Source organism: Aulonocara sp. 'chitande type north' Nkhata Bay, linkage group LG5 (genome assembly GCF_057382095.1).
Source record: "Aulonocara sp. 'chitande type north' Nkhata Bay isolate Kocher_YH1m ecotype deep benthic linkage group LG5, A_spYH_male_GT1.1, whole genome shotgun sequence".
NCBI classification, from domain to species: Eukaryota; Metazoa; Chordata; class Actinopteri; order Cichliformes; family Cichlidae; genus Aulonocara; species Aulonocara sp. 'chitande type north' Nkhata Bay.
The window spans coordinates 45687603-45706477 of record NC_141348.1 but is presented as its reverse complement, the minus strand read 5'-3'; the positions used below and the strand labels follow the sequence as shown (position 1 = coordinate 45706477).

Here is an 18875-nt window from a genome sequence, read left to right as displayed (position 1 = left end):
CAGGAGTGTTGCATGCTGTGGCCCTCTAATGCCATAGCCCTTCTGCTTCAAGATGTGACGCGCTGTGCAACCAAAGAATGCTTTTCCACATACCTTGGATGTAACAGATATTTCTTTCTTTTTTTTCCCAGACAATTATCTGAAAACTCTAGAGATGCATGTGTGGGAAATTGTAACCATTCAAACTCCCTCAAATCACCTTTCTTCCTCATTCTGATGCTCAGTTTGAACTTCAGCAAGCTGTACTGACCATGTCTACAAGCACTAGGTTGTTGCCATGTTATTGGCTGTTTATACTTATATTTGCATTAATTAGCACCGGTATACCAAACAAAGTAGTGAATGGATACTATATAAAACAAAAAAAATCCAAAATTGGACATGCGCTGCAACATAAAGCAGTACATAAAACACGATGCACCTCTTAAAAAAGCAGTTGTTGCAAAAATTGTTCAGGAACAGCCTGAGAAAAATGACATTGAGCCCAAGGTGCTGACCTGACCTCTAAATCCCTGAGATCCCAATCCAATCAGGCTTCATGCATACAGGCCCCACCCTGCCAAACCCCGAGGATCCGCTCCCAACATCTCAGTGTCAGGCAGCTCGCGTGACTGTGCACCAAGGGGTCAACTGTTTCAAAATTACATTTACAAGCTGCTGTCTGTGTTGACAGAGCATGTAGCAAACCTTTAGTCCGATTAAACTACTTTAATAAACAGAGTTTTTAATGTCTATTTCCCATAAGACACTCGTCTGTATCAGTGCATCTTTATGTCTGTTATCTTTTTGATCATTCTGTTATTTGCTCTGTTGTTCTGTTGTCTTGAAGAAACGCGAGTGTGTTGTCTTGAGCAGGAAAAGAGGAAAAAATGTTGTTTTGTTTTGGGAATGATGTGCTTGAGAGCAAGCAAACATTGCATCAAATCAACTCTGAAAAACATAGTCTAACAATCCAACACAGTCCATCACAGTGAATAGAATTACTGGACTTAACTTCATATCATACAATATTACACAGGTAATTTTAAACGTTGTGGCTTCTTTTTATGTTTTCAATATTGTACTGCCAAACAGTGTCCACCAGAGGTCAGTGCTTGATAAGAAGCCACAGGTGCCTTTGCTGAGTTGTGAATGGAATCAGATTTTTAAATCAATTTCTATATTGTACTTTTACATAAATATGGCTGTAAAAAGCAAGTGTGTTTATCTGTGCATCTGTTTGTAATTTTACAGACTGAAAAATTGTTATTTCTCTACATGCATTAGAAATGACAGAAACCTCTGCGTGAAGGCCTTACATGCAAAATTTATCAAGTAAGTTCTGTGCTGACAATGAGAGTGAATCCATTAACATAAGATATTAGGTTAGTGTATTATTTGCTTCTTTTTAAAAAAAATTTAGTCAGAGCAAGAAGCACCCATATCTTATGGAAATATATCTTAGATTGAAGGAAGGGTGTACTAAGAAGAGGATTTTTATATTTTGCTTTTGTTCCATTTCAAAAATGAATATGAGATCTTTGAATTAACTCAGCTGGTTGGTTTTTGTGCTCCTTGTTAAGAGAGTCAGTTAAGAGCGAGAAGCTAGATTGTTGCAATGACCTTTTATTAACCTTTTTTTTTATTATAAGTCCACACAAAATACAGAAAGAGGAGAAGCAGCAGACTAATAAATTGACAAGGTGTGCATTCTCTCTGACTCGATCACATTCTTAGTCCGAGTGTCCTAACAGTGAACACTCGCTAACTCGGCTCTTTTGATACACTAAATTACCCTCCTGGTTGCGGGCAAAGCAATGGGCGGTTAACAGGACAGGTCACCTCTCTTTTTTTTCAGTTCACCTAATTAACATTCCAGTGTAGGACAGCATAGCTGTACTCCACTTCTAACACAGACATGCACAGACACAGCAAAGCCCCATCCTTCTCCGCCTCCATAAACACGGGCTCAGGTTGATGAGCTGTGAGGGGTCACAGCTCATCAGCAGTCCGGGAAGCCATGCTGGCTGCTCACTCTGTCTCATACGCCACTGATGCCTTCAGCAGCAGGGCACAGAGTTCAAGAAATAGTCAGTAATTGAAAACGTTATGTGAGGACCCTGAAAATCTTGGTATTTAGCAAAATAAATATCAGTTACATTGTTTTGTAGTCTAGGTATGATAACTTCTAAAGTGAGTTTTCAGCAAGGTTATGCAGTTTTACCGATGTTAAGCCACAAAGGCAAAATATCAGCCTACCGAACTGATATTCAGGGACCAACTTGGTAGTCAGATTAACTGGGCTAGATACTGCACACTCTGCAAAATATACACTCTATTTCACTATATATAAATAAATGAACTTGAACTTGAAAAAGGATTGCTGCCAGCACATGCCTCTCCCTGGCATGCTTTATTACAATTCCAGACTAGGCATATGGTTGCAGTGTCATGTCGTGTGAATGAGATGATGAAACGGAGGTCAAGGAGGGAGCGCATAACCTGTCAGGAGCTAAACCACAAATTTACAGCCTCCTCATCTTGGAGTCAGACGTGTTCCAAGAAAGCACAGTACAACTGTCTGGCCGTTCATTTTATCGTCTGTATCGACGATGAGTGACAGCATTGGACCCCCCAAAATGTTGTAATCATTACGATCTACACACTCATCTGTGGTTGCAGTGGCCCAGTCACTTTCTCATTCTCCTGTTCCTTTTCTTTTCTTGATCTCATTTTCTCCATCCAAAATTATCCCGGGCCACGACACGAGCTGAGAATAGGAGCTCAAGCCCCCATATTGAGCCCCTTAAAGACCACAGCTGGAGCTGGCTCAAAGCGAGACAGGGGTAGAGGGAGGCCTGGATGATGAATGTTATCGCCACCATCACCTGCTCCCTGTAAAGCAATTTGTTATGGAGTTGTCACTGTAAAATAGCCTGTCCTGTGGTAAAGAAAGACAGGGTTACATGTAATGAGGATCATAGTATGGCCCTAAGGCCAGGTATGACATAACTGAAGGACAAACAGCTGGCCTATATGTTTGTCTATGACATAGGACGAGAAGAGAAAATGTGCAGTAATAGACGAGCCAGAGATTTTAAGCCTTCATTACTAAATTATTATTGTAAAGAATGCAATGTTATATCAGTAAAATTTATAATTACATACTTATACAATGATAAATAGTACTTTTAAGAAAAAACTTGGTAAATTCCCAGCTGAAAAACAGTTTGCATTCACATGTAAAACACACTATTACATTTCCTCTCTGTGCTGTGGTATTTTTAGGCAGCAGCATTGTTATTGACCTTTACTTACATCCCTAAATAACACCCTGGATTTGCACTGATTAAAATGACTTCACACACTCATACACATGACATCTTGGTCTGCCTACCTGCTGGATACACAAGACACTGATTTACTCACCTAAGTCGAAGGGATACAAGCCAGAAATGTCCTTGAGGTGGGTCAGATGTTTCCACATTACCCAGCTGATATTGGATCAGGACTGCTGGTATGAGCTGAACTACAAACATGCGCTCCAGAGGAATTACAAAGGGAGTTTCAAATGCTTGTACCAAAAAAGAACATTTTATTCTCCCACTGGGTTGCATGGCACAGAGGAAACTTTAGTAATTTATTAATCATTTTTCAGCAGAAGGGAATTATACTGAGCACTATGCCAAATTTTGGATAAACCGCAGAATACTGCAGGACGTGACAGTTCTAAAAATTGTTCAAGATCGACAATAAATCTACTTTTATTCACGTGGAGCTCAAATTAATAAAGAAGGAAATTTTTATTCTACATGTTCAGTTGTAACTGGAGGGAACTCTTGCAGCATCTGGGCTTTCAGTGTCTAAACGTATACTGGTGCATCTTTCATCCATGTGTACGCCTCTTACATGACCTTTGTTGTAAAAAAAAAAAAGGAGACGGGGAGGCAGAAGAGATATTTATCTGTGATTACTAAGAGAAACAAAAAGAATCAAAAATGACAAACATGAGGGAAGCCAAACAGTTCAACAATCAAATGTGTTCCTCTTCACAGGGAAGGCGTAGGTGGCCACAAACACACAGGCCACACGCTTTCAATACAAAGACACTCTAGCACTGGGGTTTTACTCTCCATCACCTTAAGTATTTCCAGGCCTAATTGCTGAGTGGAGTCAACTTTTAGCAGTTTGATTCAGTTTTATTTATACAGCACTAATTCGCAATAACAGTCACTTCAAGGCCCATTATATTGCAACATAGTGACCCTACAATATTAGAGAGAAAACAGCAACAATCAGATGATCCCGACTGAGCAAGCATTTGGATATAGTGGAAAAGACGAACAGAAGAAAACGCAAAATACACACAAACAGCAAAAGCACTGCTTGGGTGGTTCAGATCAGGTTTGGTGTAGATTGCAAGCTTGATGTCTTCTCTTATATGTATATATTATACACATACATGCATACAGTTTATTAAAACATATGCATAGGAGTGGCTTCGTGCAACGTACAGTAAACAAACAAAACAGAAGAATAAGAGCAAAATCTGGACCGGATCAGTATTGTGTAATCATCCTTTGCCTTTTACCTTATGAGTTCATACCTTTGCATGCATCTATTGGATTCTCTATTTGGGGAAAACTCTCCTCTGTTCTATAGATGCTGTTAAAGGTTATATTTACTGTAAAGCCAGATTTGCAAAGAGTTTTGCTGAACGTAATAAACAAACTGGCCACTTAATGACAAGTTTAATTTTGGACTGAAACTTCTGCATGTCAGCGATTGTAAATCTGTTTAAACATGTGTTCCTTTGCCAGGGACCACACAACCTAAAATCTTAAAAAAGATGAGACCAGTTACATTAGAGGAGCAGATGCAATGAGCCCTGGGAAGGATTATGTATTTCTGATCATGTGTAAACGCTTACACACTTGCATCATTACTGAGATCTGATTTTTCCAAACTAAACTTTCTCTCATATGACAGAAAGAGAAAACAGAGACAACCTTCTTACCGACCTTTTAATTAAATGAGCTAACGAACTGTGATGCAGGTGTAAATTAAAGAGTGGATTAATTGATTTGCCGGGAGAAGTCAGGCAGAACCTCCTTTCCTTCTGTCTGCAGATCTGCATACCGGTCTCTGTAATTTTTTGACAAAGGGCATTGGTGTGGTGAGAAGGGAGGGAGGGGAGGCGCAGACAGCTGACGCACTGAAGAGGAAAGCGCAGCGTTTCGGTGCGCATCTTCATTATCGGCAAGTGGGATGAAAGGTGAGCAGCGCCTGTCCCATCCACGCAGACACTTTTCCTATGTCAGGATCTGATTCGAGTGGCTTTTATCAGTTACGAAACTGATCATCGGCATTGGATTTTATAGTTTGCAACTTCTCACAGATTTAGTGAAGCCAGATTCGGAGCGCAACAGCTGAGGAGAAGACGTGAATCTACGCAAGATTGTCTGAAACGAAGGACTCATCCCGCTCACTTAAGTGCAATGTCCAAAGCTTATGGATGTAATGCTAGAAAATCAAGGCTGCATTATGACAGCGAATAACTGAGGGGTCTCAAAAGCACTTTTCCTCTTTCCTAACTTTTATTTCCACCAGATGATGGAGGACGCGCAGGCGTCAAGGACTTTCACGCCTTATTGCACAGCCAATACATGAAAAGAAGAAACATGATGACATCTACGGGCTTGTCGGAGAAAGCAATGAGGATCAGAAATGGGGCAGGAAACCACCATCACTCCAAACCCATCTCTAAAATATACTTCATCTTTATTTTGCTCCTGCTCATATTCACACCGATAGTGGATTCATCGTGGTGGTAAGTTTCACCACTGAGAGGAATTTGATGGTTCGTCCGATTGGTTGGTGTCACATACCAATCGAATATAAAGTACGACTTACAACAACGACAACAAGGGCAAAATTTCACCCAGAAAATATAGATAACGATTAGTTTTAATTAATTAAGTTTGCAGTTGAAAAAGTTATCTTACAGTGGATTTTATTGTTTAACCCTATGTATCCTTGTCCTTGGAGCTGTTACAGATTTAAAGATGAGAAATCCGTCTGTGTAATTTACACCTGCTTACTTCTCAGATTTTCTAGTAAAAGATCTACTTTGCTCACATGAACATCCACATCCATAAACGAAAAGAGCAGGCTGTGTATCCAAAGTTCATGAAGATTAATGATGTTGATGTGAGTGTTTGGGTGTGTGTGTATGGGGGGAAGGGGGCGTCTCCCCTATCCATCTATTTTGCCCAGAGTACACGGCAGGTGCAGGCGTTGGTGCATGAATAAATGCCCCTTGATGATTTCTCTTGAGGTTTTCAAGACCTAAAACATGCTGGAGACCCCCCACCCCCAGTCTCTCTCACCTGACATTGTTGTTCTCATATTTCAGGTGACACTTAACAGAAAACCTATTAAATGACTTTACATTTAACTAGCCAAGGGAAACCCCCCATTTTAAGATCTTACCCTACACTTCATAACAGTTAAGATCTAATTTATGAATTTATTTAAAGCTAAAACGCACCCATTGTAAATAATGCTATGTCTGGTAATTTCCCAAGAGAGCCGAAAGCACATATCATCCAATTTGCTCTTGAGTTTCCCTTTCAGGCAAATTCAGAGTAAACTGTGAATAAATCGTTGAGAAATTCCAAAGAAAAACGTAATTGATTCCTGCTTTTTTTTTAAAAATCTTCCTTTGAATTGTTTAGGCCTATTTTTAACTATTGTAATAATTTATATAAGCACTGTGCGCCTTGCTGCACTTCTCTCTTCTTCTGTGTGTGTCCTCTTGGAGAGTCAGGGGTCCTTTGGCACAGCTGGTTTGTACAACACACAGTAAACACAAGCAGTGCTTCTGTTCTGCTATACTGCTCAGGCAGATAGTTGCATCTAGAATGGGACTGGGACAGCCATAAGAGGAGTGGAAACTACCTGCTATATCTGTTTCTGTCTCAGTGGCCAGGCAACACAAATGCGGCTGCGATTAGGGACTATAATGATATCCGGATGGAGAATAGAGCGTGTAGGCTTATAGATGGACTGGGGGGGGGGGGGGGGGGGGGGGGGGAGTGCTCATTTGTACTGTAGATGACGGCCATGTCCTGTTGATAAGAGAACCCCCAGAGTCACAATGCAATCAGCATGTGATCACCCTTCTTAAGAGTTGTTACAAAGTTGGGGATTATTTGAAGAAAGCAGGAAGCAAATGCATTTCACTGAACGAGAGGAATGTAATAATCTCTTCAACATCCTGAATATCTGAGTCTTAAGAAGACAATGGGGATGAATGTGAAGAAAAGTAGGAACAGTATCAATAATTTAGATTCATCGAAAAACATTTTACACGGGGAGAAAAGTAGTAATAGTAAAGTTAACTGGCACAGAAGACAGAAAAAGAAAAACAGTTTGTCCTCTCTTTGTCTGAAGGCAATACAATCCACTTAGCAGCTTTACTATAGCTTACTTGATGTTTAATGTTCCATAAAACAAACCAAAGAACTGCTTTTGTCCTGGGGCAGTCTCGTGGTTTGCTTAGATACAACTTTGCAAAACTAAGACATGCTGCCTTGTCTTTTTAGAGAAGAGCCTTTCTCCTGGCAACTTTTCCAAACAAGCCATAATTTACTTGCTTTATTATTATTTATTTATCTGTAATTTCTTTGAGTATTGCACATGACATTGTGTTAACACAAACCTGAATGCTTCAGACCACACCTGCTAGGAGCACCTGGCTGTTTAATCTTTTAAATTTGTCAGTTTGTTAAATTTATGCTGGTAATTGTTTTCTTTTCTTTTTTATCTATTTCTTTTGCTAGTTTAAAATTTTCCATTAGTGGGAGAGCCTTTCCTATTTTTACACTAGCCACATTTGGGAATATTAAAACATTTTTTTTAAATATATAATGAATATTTTCTACCATACTGCTGTACCTCACTGAATGGCAACTGAATTAAATGTTGCTCAGGGGTTGCTCCTAGACTGCAGGCTGCACTTGAGAACCCTGTGATTACAAAGAAGGAGCACTGAGTACAGATGTCTGATAGTTAAAGGGCTTTTTTTAACATGAAAGCAGCAGTGATCAGTAGCAGGCTCCTTTGAGTCCATAGAATTTAATGAGCTCTTAAATGTTGGTTACCCATAAAATAACCCAAAGATTTTTTGGGGGACCCTCTATATCTGGTAAACACTGGAATCTTCTTCACTCAGAGTTCCCAATTTCCCAATTTTTTACACATTTGATTAGAAATGTGAATTGTTTGAAGATGTAGTCAGACCAGATTTCACGCTGACAGCTTACATGTGTTGGCATTTAAAACAAGTGGCACACCAAAGGCCATGTAGGGTGGGCTTCACCCCATTACCCTAAATGCAGCAAACATACGTCTCTGTTATTTGTACTATTTCCACTATTTGTATATTTCTTGAAAATCAGATTGGACCTTAACCTCTTGCAAATCAGCTAGCTCAGCTAGCTACACAATTTTTTCTGTTTTTGTCTCGATGAAAACAGGAAGGCAAATTTGAAAGTAAACTCACTGGAAAAAGAAATCCTGGCACACAGTCTAGTGACAGCTGCAGGTGCACTACCACAGAGTGCGCTTTCAGTGGAATTGTCCTTGAATTTACCAACACTGTGTTCGATGGATCTGTGCGCAGGTACATCGGAGCTCTGGGTGCGCGGGTGATATGCGACAACATTCCCGGTCTTGTGAACAAGCAACGGCAGCTCTGCCAGCGGCACCCAGACCTGATGCAGTCCATCAGCGAGGGAGCCAAAGAGTGGATCAAAGAGTGCCAACATCAGTTCAGACACCACCGCTGGAACTGCAGCACGCTGGACCGGGACCACACTGTTTTTGGCAGGGTGATGCTCCGAAGTGAGTCTGAACATACATGGCTAAGGCTTCTATCTGTGTGGTTCTTTGTGCGTGACAGTGGTTGTTTATATCAGTGACACTCAAGTTAATCATCCTCATAAATGTCTCCTCTGTTATCAGATAAGCAGGGAATTAATAGGTGTCTTATTAAATCAACTTTACCCCGGAATGCAAACAGAAAGAGAAATTGTTGTGGGTTTTTTACCTTCTCAGGAATGAAGGAACATTGGGAAAGTGGATGTTCTCTGAAAACAAGTAGCAGATTGAGAGATCCACACTGGTGATGTATAAACAGTAATAGGAGATGTAAATATTTGGGTAGATGTTTCTGGCAGCCAGACAAAGCTTTACTCCCTGACATCTCGCCTGTGTTCTGCTTCATTGCGTGAGCAGGAATGAGAACAGGAGGAGGGTGGGACAGCCAGACCAAATAACCTCCAAAATCTCCTCTCATCTAAAATGAAAACACTGCTCAATGACTTAGAAAGCTGCCATCTGTGCAAATTAATAGGTGAAAGGAGAGTCGGCTGGTCTAATGTTATAGCTGACATGCTGCTACCACTGTCTGGACCATCCACCATAGATGGACTGATCTTGGTATGCCTACCTTGTAGAATTTGCAGAGAGATGACTGCTTTACTCACCAATAACACATGGCTCTGGGCACTAGAAGAACAGCTGAGAAAAACAAGTGCTATGACAACTTTTGAATAATGTCACATGTCAGATATAGGCAACATTAGGTCTCTCTTTACCAACAGTCGTAAGTTACTTCTTTAAATGATTGCAATTGCAACGCTCCCTTCCCCGTCTATCCAGGCAGCAGAGAGGCAGCATTTGTGTACGCCATCTCTTCAGCAGGAGTGGTCTACGCCATTACCAGGGCCTGCAGTCAGGGGGAAATGAAGATCTGCACCTGTGACAGTCAAAAACGAGGGCAAGACAGTGACGACAAAGGCAATTTTGACTGGGGCGGATGCAGCGACAACATCAACTATGGCATAAAATTTGCCAAAGCTTTCGTCGACGCCCGTGAGAGGATGGTGAAAGATGCTCGAGCCCTGATGAATCTGCACAACAACCGATGCGGTCGGATGGTCAGTGGAAACGTTTTTTATATTAATGTTTAAGCTTTATCTCTTAATGGAATTGTAAATTTAGACATATTTAGGAAGTAACAATGAAAACAACAGGCTTTTCAGGAACATTTTCAGGGGACGCTTTTATTGTTGTTTTTGTTAAACGTAACATTGACCTACAAATTTATTCAAACATAAAAAGGCACCCAACTCAAGCGATGAACCCTTTTTGTGTCTGCACACAAGAGATAGCTTAACAAAGACCCAATGAAGAAAAAAAAAAAGTAGAAATAAAAACCAAAAAAAGACGTGTCACAAAACCTGAGAGATACACATGGCCCTTCAACTCATCCGTCTTCTGTGAGTCATAGATTGGTCTCTCCAAGCTTAAAGTTGGTCATAATAAACATCGACTCTTAAAATCATTAGAAATTCTTTTTTGCCTAAAGATGTCTTCAACTACTAGGCTAGTTGACTTACTTGACTAGGAAGTAAATCTCTTAAGACTAAGAATCTGTTTATTGAGAATATTCCGCATTATCCCAGCATCTATTGATGATCCAGCATAATGCATATTAATATGATAACTGCATATGAGGGTCCCATAGCATTAAATTCTGCACTGTTCAAGTTATTGACATGGCTTTTTCAGTAAAGACGTCTCTGAAGGATAATGACGTAAAAGCTGTTACATTAAGAATATTTAGCTAACCGTTATGCTAGGAGAGCTTATTACACCTACATCTTCTCTTGTACAACATTGTTGGCTTGACACTGTGTCACCTTTGATCTCTGCTCCAGGCAGTGAAGCGCTTTATGAAGCTGGAGTGCAAGTGTCACGGGGTCAGTGGTTCCTGTTCTCTCAGAACCTGTTGGCTGGCTATGTCTGACTTCAGGCGAACTGGAGACTATCTTCGCAAGAAGTACAACACAGCCGTCGAGGTAACCATGAACCAAGATGGGACAGGATTTATTGTGGCTGACAAGGACTTTAAGGGAAGCACCAAGAATGAGTTAGTCTTTGTTGAGAACTCTCCAGATTACTGTCTCATGGACCGTGCAGCAGGTGAGACACACAAATAAGCTACAAAAATAAAACCCCTTGCTTTATATTGTGTACATCCACAGTCCTCAGTCAGAACAGCTTTGACTAGTTGAGGGATGGACAAGAGATCTCTGAGGGTGTTCATTGGTATTTGGCACCAGCATGTTGGCAGCAGATCATTTGGGTCCTGCAATTGCAGCAGGTGGGGGTTTCCGTGGATCTACTCTTCCCAGCATATTCAACAAATGTTCGATTACACTGTGGTGTCTGGAGGCCTGGTCAACACCCTGAGCTTTTTTCCAACACCAGCAGCTTTTGTAGTGTAGTGGGAAACACTGTCCTGCTGAAGGAGGCCACTGTCTTTGGGAAAACAACGTTTAGGCAGGTGATATGTGCCACTAGTGAGACTAGTGAAGTTTAAAAGAAGGGTTTTTATTATTATTATTGGCCAATGCTGATAATTCTTAAATAACTTGCTTGTGCTAACCTGCTAATTCTGTTTTTAACATGTCAAACTTTAGTAAAGTGCCACTGTTACACAAGAGTAATATTATTATGACAATCATTTATTATTACAGTAAAGAAATTGCCTTAAGGAGGGTCCTTTTAACTTCTGAGGAGTAGCATATTGATATGTTGTGTTTGTGGAAAACATCAGCAACTCACATTCTGAGATTCAGTGAAGTCCTTTTGAAGTTGTGCTTAAACAGTTTAATCATTTTTGTGTAAAATACTGTTGTTGTTGTTATTATTATTTAATTTAAAATCATGAGTATGTTGTTATGGGATGGGGCAAATAGGACTGACTGCTTAACAAAATCTATGAGAATCAGAGACTCATTGACTGCAGGCTTGCATTCCTTCACAGCTTAAAGTTCAGTGATTTGACCTTTAACATCTCCTTTAATACCTAATGTTTGCTTTGCCTTGTTAGGCTCATCTCTTTCCTAAAGTCCAGCTCCTTCAGTAGAGCGTGAAGAACTTTGCTAACTCACTGTTAATATGTTAGGGACGATGGCATGTGCAGGGGACACGTTGGTTCTAACTTAACAGATTCTGTCACTCCTACCTGCGGTTAGCTTGGCCGCACTTTGACAACTGAGATGCAATGAAGGTGTGTTTGCTCAAAGGAAAAGCTGCCTTTCCTTGTTAAAAGGTGATCTTAAAAAGTAGCCGATGACCCTCCTCACCACTAATCTTCATTGTATAGGAATTCACAGCCTAAGGATACATGCAGGCTTATTTTTCAAATCTTTCCTTTGGTCAGCATTAAGCTCCACTCCCTAGAGCCTGAGGGGAAGATCTCCTCTTATCCTTTGTTCTCTAGACTTCTGGGATGCTTTGTTAATGGACCTGGCACCTGATCTTAGGCTTGGATTTTACACCTGAGTACATGAACACAATTGCATTTAGGTCTGAGACTATTCTGTTGGGAAGCTTATAGCCTGCTGAAGAGTGAGGGAAAGTGATATTTTGCTTTGGCAAAACAGTTTCAGTTTTCAGCATCAACATGAACATTGCCAATAATAACTTCTGCCAGCTTTCACTCCTGGGCATCCACGTAATCATGGAAAATTTTCAAAATGCTATTAAGCTGAGTTGGATGGCACAGTGCAGTGGATCTGTGTCTACCCCAGCTTCCTTCTGAGCACTGAGACATGCCTCTTAGGTTAAATTGGGATTCTAAATGGGTTTTAGGTGTGAACGCACAGGAGATAAAACACTTAGGTATATTGAAAAAAGTGCTCTATGGATACATGCGAAAAGGTGAATGTAGCTTATGGTGGAAAGACATTTGAGCGGTCAGTCAGACTATTTATTTGTGGTATAAATCGTTCAGTTCCCCAAGGGAATGCATAGACAGGAAACCCACTATAGTTACTGGATGTGCACAATTAAAGTTCTATATTATGCCTACTTTAAAATAAGAAGCAACTTCTAATCAAGGAGCTGTACTTATCAGTGATTTAATAATGAAAGCACACAGAGGTATCACCCCTCTCTGTAGCTCTACAGGACACATCTTTGTTTCATGTTGATCAGCATCATTTCTGTCAGCAGCAGGTATTTCTGTTCCCTTAAATCTAATTGAATCTGCTGCATATTATCAGTCCAAATCAATTGTTTTTTCTAAAACAAAAAATAAAAGAGTCCCTGACCTTTAAAACTTTAACATATTACAGAAGTGTCATGAAATCCACTGCTTGTGTTAAGTTAAATTTTATATTAGCTGTTTAATATATGTAAACAAAAGTATCATACGTATAACAAACATTTGATTTCTTTCATCCTAACCTGTATTTCTTATAGTGATAACTATTTATTTTAATAGTCTGGCAGGGCATGCACAGATGGCTGTCTTCTAATAAACTAACCCTTTTCCTGTCAGTTGCAGTACCAATATTCTTTGTATGCCAAAACAACATCTCTGGTCCTTTATTCTCATTATAGGCTCCTTGGGCACAGCAGGCAGAGTGTGCAACAAGTCCTCAAGAGGCATAGATGGCTGTGAAGTCATGTGCTGTGGGCGTGGCTACGACACCATGCGAGTCAAACGTGTCACTAAGTGTGAGTGCAAGTTCAAGTGGTGCTGCGCTGTGGAGTGCAAAGACTGTGAAAACGTAGTGGACGTTCACACCTGCAAACCCCACAAGCGACCCGACTGGCTGGACGTAACCTAGGAAGGAGAGCGGACAAATCAAACGTGCACCTGACTCATTAGCCTGTGCACTAATGACTCCATTCTAGTTGGGATCTTTTAACTATAATACCTCTGGCTTTTGATGCTTTTATACTTCACAAACATTTGTTAGGTGATAGTAAACTGGAAATTAGAACCAGTTACTGATCATGTGCTGCTTTAAAAAGTGTTTTAAAAAATAATGTGCGGAGCGTTTTTGAATCAGACTTTGAAACTTTGATGCAAAATGGCTTAATATTATATTCTGTTGTAAATGTACCCTTGGTTGAGGCAGATATATGAGCTACTGCCTGCTTCTTGTTTTATAGTATGTAAAAACTGTGTGCACATAAGAGATGAAAGAGATAATCACAGTAGTACTTTGTCTGCCGATCGCTCCTTCAAGGTTGCCTTGTACACCTCTGGACTGATTCCCATTCTATTAGAACACTCCCTTTTAGTGCACTCACACTCCACAGTGGCAAAACAGTGACCTTTAAATTTTTTACTTAATTTTATGAAAAAAGATCCAAGTTGTTTAGAACCAAATCTAATGGGTAGGGTGAGTGGTCCAGATGTTACCTCTGCACATGATTACTTGGAAACTGGTGTTAGCCTGTGGTTTTTGCTTTTCCAAAACTTCCAAAACTTTTTTGATCCCACCGTGCACCCGAAACCACTGCTGCTAATTTGTGCAGCTATCACACTAAATAAATATAGCGCTTTCCAAGAGGTCTTTCTTAATTAAAGCCAGGTAATCACATTGTAAGGTCAAAGGAGCCACAAACAGAAGAGCAAGCAAAGACTTATCATTTACAGTGACAGCTCACTTTGTATACAAGGATTGTGGACACACCAACACATCAAAATAGCCTCACAAATTTTGGTCTGTTGTTTGAAAGATACTTGTACAGTATGCTAATATTTGACTGTAACAGATCTAACAAATCATTCAGCTTCATGGAAAAAAATTGTAATTTCTACCTCCGGTTCTTTGTTTTTGCTTCCATTACTACTGTGAACTTTAAACAAATTCCATAGGCCATGCTAATGCAGACAAGTGCACAGTAAAAAGAGAAATACAAAGCTTCTTTATTTTGGACGTAGTGACCCTCCAAAATTGTAAATTGCAGTGTCATACAACTGCATTATAATGAATACAAACTATTAAACCGGCCTTCCTGATATGTCACTGGAGCTGCAAATATTTTCAAAACTCAATATTAGTTTCCAGACTGATTTATCTTAAATAGAGCTTTTGTTTAACATTTGCCTTATCCTTATTACAAAGGCCAAAACAGCATATTTGTTCAGCCATCATATTGTGACAGAACATATTTATAATGCAATCTTATGCAACTGTGCTTTCAGTTCTTTGTGGACACACTCACTGGCTCTGGCCGGTTTTTAAGAAGTGAATTATTTCATGAAACAAAGCCAAGCCATTGCAAAAAGAGCACTGAAGTAGCTACAGACCTTGCATTTGGCTTTCTAACATCTGGCAGTGCAGCCAGACATAGTGTTAAGCCATTGGAGACACAACCCTCAGAGGAGTTTATAGATCTAAATGAATCTGACAACAAGCTGTGAAATGCTAAGAGTCAACAAATTGTTTCAACTCCACGTAATGAGAGGCACAGCCAAAATAAAGTGCTTTGGACAACAGCAAATGACACCAAGTCAAAAGTTAATTGCAAGCAAGAAAAAAAACAGAAAAAAGCCAGTTTTGAATGTAAATGAAGAGTAATTTAGCTGTTTTTGAAAGATAAGAGGAAAACTGTTTCAGATTGTGGGCTCAGGCCTGGACCTGTGCTGTTCTGTTCATACTTTTAATTCCCAAGTTCTTTATAAGTTTCAACATGCTATATTCAATCCTACATCTGTAACCACAGGAGTTTCACTGATTTGGATTTATGGAGCGCCAGTGTCATAATTATGAATTCATTTGGTTCTGTTCGGTCTACTATTAAAAGATGTCAACTTCCAGATGTTTTTCTTTTTCTTTTTTTTAATTCCAGGCAGAAAAACAGTAATAATAATCTTCTCAATTAAGCCTAAGGGCCTATAACCCACATGTATATATTTGGGTTTTAGGTATTCCCCTGGTCTCCTATTACAGTTATCATTACCTTAGCTATGGCGTGGACGGGATAAAAACAATGCAAATGACCAGTTTGGTTTTTTTTTTTAAAGTTCATTGTTCAGTGTTAGACAAATATTTTTTTATTAGCATAACAAGACTGATGGTAGTCTTAGATAGCGTGATAAAAAGAATCACAAAATATCTTTAAATTGAAATATAACAATTTATTTAGGTTTTTTTTTTAAGTAATTTCTTGATCGACCAACTATTAAGCTGTATAAACAAAGAAATTTCTATTAATATATTGTTGATCTTCAAATTAGTCATAGTATCTGTGCTACTTTGTCCTCCAGTGTGGGTCACCCAGTTGAAGTCTGTAAAAATAAAAGGAGTGGCATTGCAGGCATTCACTGCCATCGCAGTGATATCAAATGGTTTAACAACATTTCAGAGCTAAAATGGTCTCAGGGGACAGTGTGGTCCACATGGATGCTTCACATTCATGGGAAGCAGAAGAAAGAAATTCCATAATCCGTACTCACAAACTGTAATGACTCAAGAACAATTTATTGCTATGCCACTTTTAAACCAAACATGTTTATTTTAGCCTTGCTTGACAAGTACTCCAGTCTAAGTCGTTGCACTCCGATCACATATACATCTGTGACTTGCCTATAGTAATATGAGAAACATGCTGATACGCATGCATGCTGAAACCGTTGCACTGTAGAGCGCTTTGGAAATGAAAATTATTTTTTAAATGAAATGTCCCAACAGTTTCAGTGTTGTTCTTGGAAAAGAAGATCACCCTTATGACCCCATCAGGAGTAATTAAGGGTTTTATGTGGACATGAAATTGGACTCGACTGTAGCTGCTATAGTTTATTACTTGCCAAGTGATATCTTACAGATTTGTTACTGGTAAAAGGAGTAAAATTTAGATATAAATCAAAATGTATGCATGTAAAGGCCAAGGAACAGACTCTTTAAAACACTTAGCCTTATTTTTATGTATCTACTTCACCACCAAATCTATAGTAACAAGCAAAAAACCAAACATTTCAGATTTTAGTGCCATTTTCAAGAAAACTTGAGTTGGGCAGCAGCTGTTACTGCAGCAGGAAGAGCCTGTGAATATTTTATAGCTGATGTGACACTTTTTTCCTCACAAAATACAATTTATCTTTTGGAACGAGTAAATCCACCATTAACCTGAATCAGCATTCACGATGCAAACAGTGCAAACAATGTCATCTTACATCCCAATCATACACTGCAGGCCATGGATAAATTGTTGAGGAGGTGCAGGAGGAGTATAAGCAGCAGTAAAGATTTAGGGTGAGGACATTCACATTCAATATGTGTGACAAAACCAGGTTTGCAATAAGACAAGTTTACTCTTGTAAAGCAAATAACATTAAACTAGTCTGATTTAAGTGTTATCTTTAGACCTCAGCATGCATTGCCATGTCAATTTCAGCATCGCCAGCAACCAATAATTAGCAAACAGCAAAAAAGCTGCGCTACTCTTAAGCAAATAACCATAGCAATACACATGAAAACAGTCAGTGGTTACTTATTTTGCCAATCAAAGAGACATAACCCGAAGGGTAAAGAAGGAACGGGATTACATGCTATTCGTCCAAGTGAAATTTTGAAAGATACGTATGTTAGGAAACACAGCAGTGCACTTACATTGGCTGAAGAAGTCCTCAGGAAACATCCCTTCCAGTTTTAACTGAATTCTGATATGGAACGCCAGGACTAAGGCCAGTCGATGAAACTGATAAATATCAGTTACTGCGGCAACATAGGATCAGATAGATTGAGCTAACAGTCAAATCATGTAATAAAAATCTAGATCACAGTTGTTTTCAGCAGAGCAAACCAGTGTGAAGTGTGACAGATGAAGTATATACTGTAATCAGTTATAGTCTATCACACGTGAGTGACAGGTTATGTCAAATGCAATGGACACGTTAGAATATTGGACCAATAGAACTGTCAGCGCTGTGCCATGTTGCTTATATAAACGCACTGGGTGGTCATGATGAAATATGCAAAACACCTCATAATGTCAGAATTTATAAGTTACAAAACCACATTTCACTTGGTGCTTTTTTGGAAAGGGTCGATGTGAACACAGTGAAACAGACCCATGGACAGACAAAACACATAAACTGTTGTGAGCAGTATGTTCTTTCACTCCCAGAAGCAGATTTTCAAGAGTCTTCAGTCCAACACATACTGTATGCAGCCTTCAGGGACATGCTTGGACTTGGCACAGATCCCACTCCACAAGAGTTTGTTCATTTATCATGCCGGTGACCTTACTAGATTGATAGTGGGGTATTTAGTGGGTCAACTGTGTAAGGTATGCACTAAGGTCATGCATCACCACCATAAATGTATTCATTAAACAGTTTTCCACATGGATTTACCCCCCTCATTCAAGTTTTTAATTTTGTACTAACCGTACCGACTGTGGTCATAAATGTAAATGTTTCAACACAAATGCATTTTCCTTTTTTCTTTCTTACATATTTTTCCTGTCATCTTGACCTTGAATGGCTCTGCCACGAAGGTCCGTGAGCAATTCAAGTTTCGACATGCAGCATGAAACCACACTCTGGCACTCTGAGCAAACACTTGAGGTCCAGTCAACAGTCCTCAACAGACTTATTCATTACTGCTGCACACCACTTAAGCGCGAGTGTATGGAGTATGATTATGGCATCAAAGGTTCAGCAGGAACATGCCACATTAAAGCATCTGCTGATGGTGGCAGAGTAGTATAATCATAATGCTGCGCAAAATGGCTCTTGGCTAAATATAGCAGTAGCTGGATGCCAGAGTAAGTGTCTTTCAATAAGACACTAGAGATTTAAAAAGATGGAGGAAAATGACATCAGCTGTGCAAAGGACCGCATTTATGTCTCATTTGATCAGCTAAGCCATTGGCCGTGCCTCTGTAAGCCGTTTTCAACAAATCATCAAAAAATAAAGCTTGCTTATAGGAAACACCGACTTTGCCTTGAACAGGGTAAATCTGGGGCCTTTTGCAACAAACTCAAATCAGAAATATGACAAAAGCACAGAAAG

The 18875-nt window shown here is 39.6% G+C and overlaps 1 protein-coding gene across 1 annotated transcript; it reads left to right on the top strand.

Moving 5' to 3' along the window:
• Positions 1–5253: 5253 nt before the first annotated feature.
• Positions 5254–16124, top strand: LOC147331484 (protein Wnt-2b-A-like). The gene is made up of 5 exons (XM_086293835.1): positions 5254–5809; positions 8666–8886; positions 9706–9983; positions 10767–11031; positions 13462–16124. The coding sequence occupies exons 1-5, from the start codon at positions 5646–5648 to the stop codon at positions 13689–13691; spliced, it is 1158 nt and encodes a 385-aa protein (XP_086149961.1). The 5' UTR covers positions 5254–5645; the 3' UTR covers positions 13692–16124.
• The last annotated feature ends 2751 nt before the right edge of the window (positions 16125–18875 follow it).